Source organism: Cyprinodon variegatus, unplaced genomic scaffold (genome assembly GCF_000732505.1).
Source record: "Cyprinodon variegatus isolate N-32 unplaced genomic scaffold, C_variegatus-1.0 Scaffold621, whole genome shotgun sequence".
Lineage (NCBI taxonomy): Eukaryota > Metazoa > Chordata > Actinopteri > Cyprinodontiformes > Cyprinodontidae > Cyprinodon > Cyprinodon variegatus.
In genome coordinates this window covers 440060-442425 of record NW_015151074.1, presented here as the reverse complement: position 1 = coordinate 442425, position 2366 = coordinate 440060, and the positions used below count along the sequence as shown (strand labels likewise).

The following is a 2366-nucleotide window of genomic DNA, read 5'->3' as shown; positions in this document are numbered from 1 at the left end:
GAGATCAGCGCGGATCGTTACCAGTTTCCTGTCCTTCTCCTGCAGGATGAGGACGCTCTCCCCGATGGTGTCGATCCCGGCCCGACCGGCCCGCCCCACCATCTGCTTGTACTGACTCCTCTTCAGGAAGTCGACGCCGACGTACGGTGAGCGCAGGATGACCCTGCAGGAGGGAAGGTCAGAGGTCAGACGGGAGCAGCTGACCCTGCAGGCTGCAGACGCACTTTAAGGTTCTCCTCTGACCTTCGGGCCGGGAGGTTGATCCCTGCTGCCAGGGTGGAGGTGCAGGTGAGGAGGCAGAGCACCCCCCCAGAGTAGGCCTCCTCGATCAGCTTCCTCTCCTCCGAGGTCAGCCCGCTGTGGTGGTAGGCCACGCCGTACGGCACCGTCCTCCTGAGCACCGGACACATGGAGCCGTTCCCGCTGTCCTTCAGCTCTCTGAGCAGGGCGGCCTTCTCCGCCTCACGGTGCTGCAGGAACTGCCTGAGGAGACAGAGGAGCTGAAAGGCAGCAGGAGGCGCAGCCATGCAGGGAGGAACGGCGGGGAAATCCACTCACTCCTTCAGATACTTGCAGATCATCCCTGCCACGTTCTCGCAGTTCTTCTTGGTGGGACAGAAGACCAAGCAGGAATGCAGCGGGATGACTTCAGTCACCAGAGCGATGATGTGATCCGGGTCCATCTTCTGCATGGAGCTGGAGTACTGCAGCAGGAGGAGGACACCGTCAGCCGGCCGCCATGTTTGAAACCCGGAGGAATCGGAACTCACTTTAAAATTGAGCGTTCTGGAGAATCTGAAGCCGTTCTCCTCCTTTGGGTCGACCTCATAGATGGTGTCGTTCAGTTTAACGTATTCCTTCAGCTGAACCTGCGAATGAACGCGGGACATCAGAGTCATGGAGCAGCCGCCATGATGCTTCCATTAACCGCCTGTCAGGCAGCGGCGGCCCGCCGCTCTGACTTCCTGTTTGCTGTAGAAGCGTTTCTCCGTCATCAGACAGAAACTGACTGACTTACTGGCCTGAAGTCATTGGTGTAATTCTCTGCCCCCAGAAACGTCTGCAGATCCCTGATGTTTCCCAGAGTGGCGCTCATCCCAACGATCTGGGTGGCTTCTGGAACGACACAGGATTATTTCTCACCCACTCATCCATTCATTCATTCATCCATCCATTCATTCATTCATCAGACCCTGCAGGAAGCTGCTTACTACTCATGAACAGAACTTTGGCCAGAGTCATTTCGATCACCGCCCCCCTGCTGCCGTCGCCCAGCATGTGGAGCTGCAAAGACAGCACAACGCGTCAGAGCTGTTGCTGTTGCCATGGTGACCTCTGAACTGACGGGACGTTCACCTCATCGACCACCAGCAGCCCCAGGTCCTCCAGCCGGCCGCCTTCTATCAGAGAGTTGACCAGGCTGTGCGCCTTCTCGATGGTGGCGACGTACAGCGACCTCCTGCTCCTTCTCTTCACGGGGGGAAAGCGGCCCTTGCTGCCGGCGTATTCCTCCACCATGAAGTCTAGTTCCAGGCCGAAGTTGGCCAGGCCGCGCACCTGGGGAGGAGACCGACGTGAAACGAAAACTTTAAAAACTACTTCTCTAAGGAAATTAGCCGTTTTCTTAGGTTTTTGTTAATTTTTTCTTCCAGCCGAATCCAAATGATCAAATATTTCTGCTAACTTCCAGCAGGCCAATAGAAACGCGTCTAATCTGGAAAAACTAAGAGAATAAAGTGTGTAAAATCAATATAAAACAAGGAAAAGTTCCTCTCAAAAGCCTTTATAAATGAAAAGCTTTAATTTCTGGATCTTTTAAATTTTAAAAACAGGATCTTTGTCTTCAGCCATAAAGCAGATCCCTGCTCCTCCTTCAGTTTTCAATCCTGTTAAAGAAGCAGAGAACTTTGAAGGCCTCTGGCTGCTGACCTTAATGGCCGCCGTCCTGCAGGCTGTGGCCGTTTTACCTCCTCAGTACGGCTCGGCAATTAGTTGCCCTTGCAATTGTTTCCTGTCAGGGATAAAGTGTGAAATATGTGTTTTTATCCTCTCTTTCCCAAAGTTGCTCCCATTTTCCATGGAGACAAAGGCAGCACTAGAAAACGCCTTGACCTGGGCAGCCAGGTAACCGCCCCCCCTCTCAGCCCCCCCCAGCCTAATATCATCACAAAATGCAATATTTACATCTAGGACTGGAAAAAAAAAAAGAAATCAATCGATTTCTTTACATTTTAGCCATATCGATTTCTCTGGAATGAGATCAGTTCGTTTCATAGTGACATGAGTCACGTTCACTGTCAAATGAGCAGCGTGTGCAAATGGCGACACACGTAACAAACCACTCAGCGAGTCTGATGTCTGGAAAC

At 52.6% G+C, this 2366-nt stretch overlaps 1 protein-coding gene across 1 annotated transcript in view; it reads right to left on the bottom strand.

Annotated features, from left to right (window-relative positions):
- Positions 1-2366, bottom strand: part of helq (helicase, POLQ-like) — a 13082-nt gene that overhangs the window by 6993 nt on the left and 3723 nt on the right. The window contains exons 4-10 of the mRNA XM_015393026.1: positions 1357-1557; positions 1212-1284; positions 1019-1116; positions 771-869; positions 559-704; positions 244-483; positions 22-163 (exon numbers count right to left, since the gene is read on the bottom strand). Coding sequence (XP_015248512.1) covers positions 22-163; positions 244-483; positions 559-704; positions 771-869; positions 1019-1116; positions 1212-1284; positions 1357-1557 — 999 coding nt within the window. The remainder of the gene's footprint in view (positions 1-21; positions 164-243; positions 484-558; positions 705-770; positions 870-1018; positions 1117-1211; positions 1285-1356; positions 1558-2366) is intronic.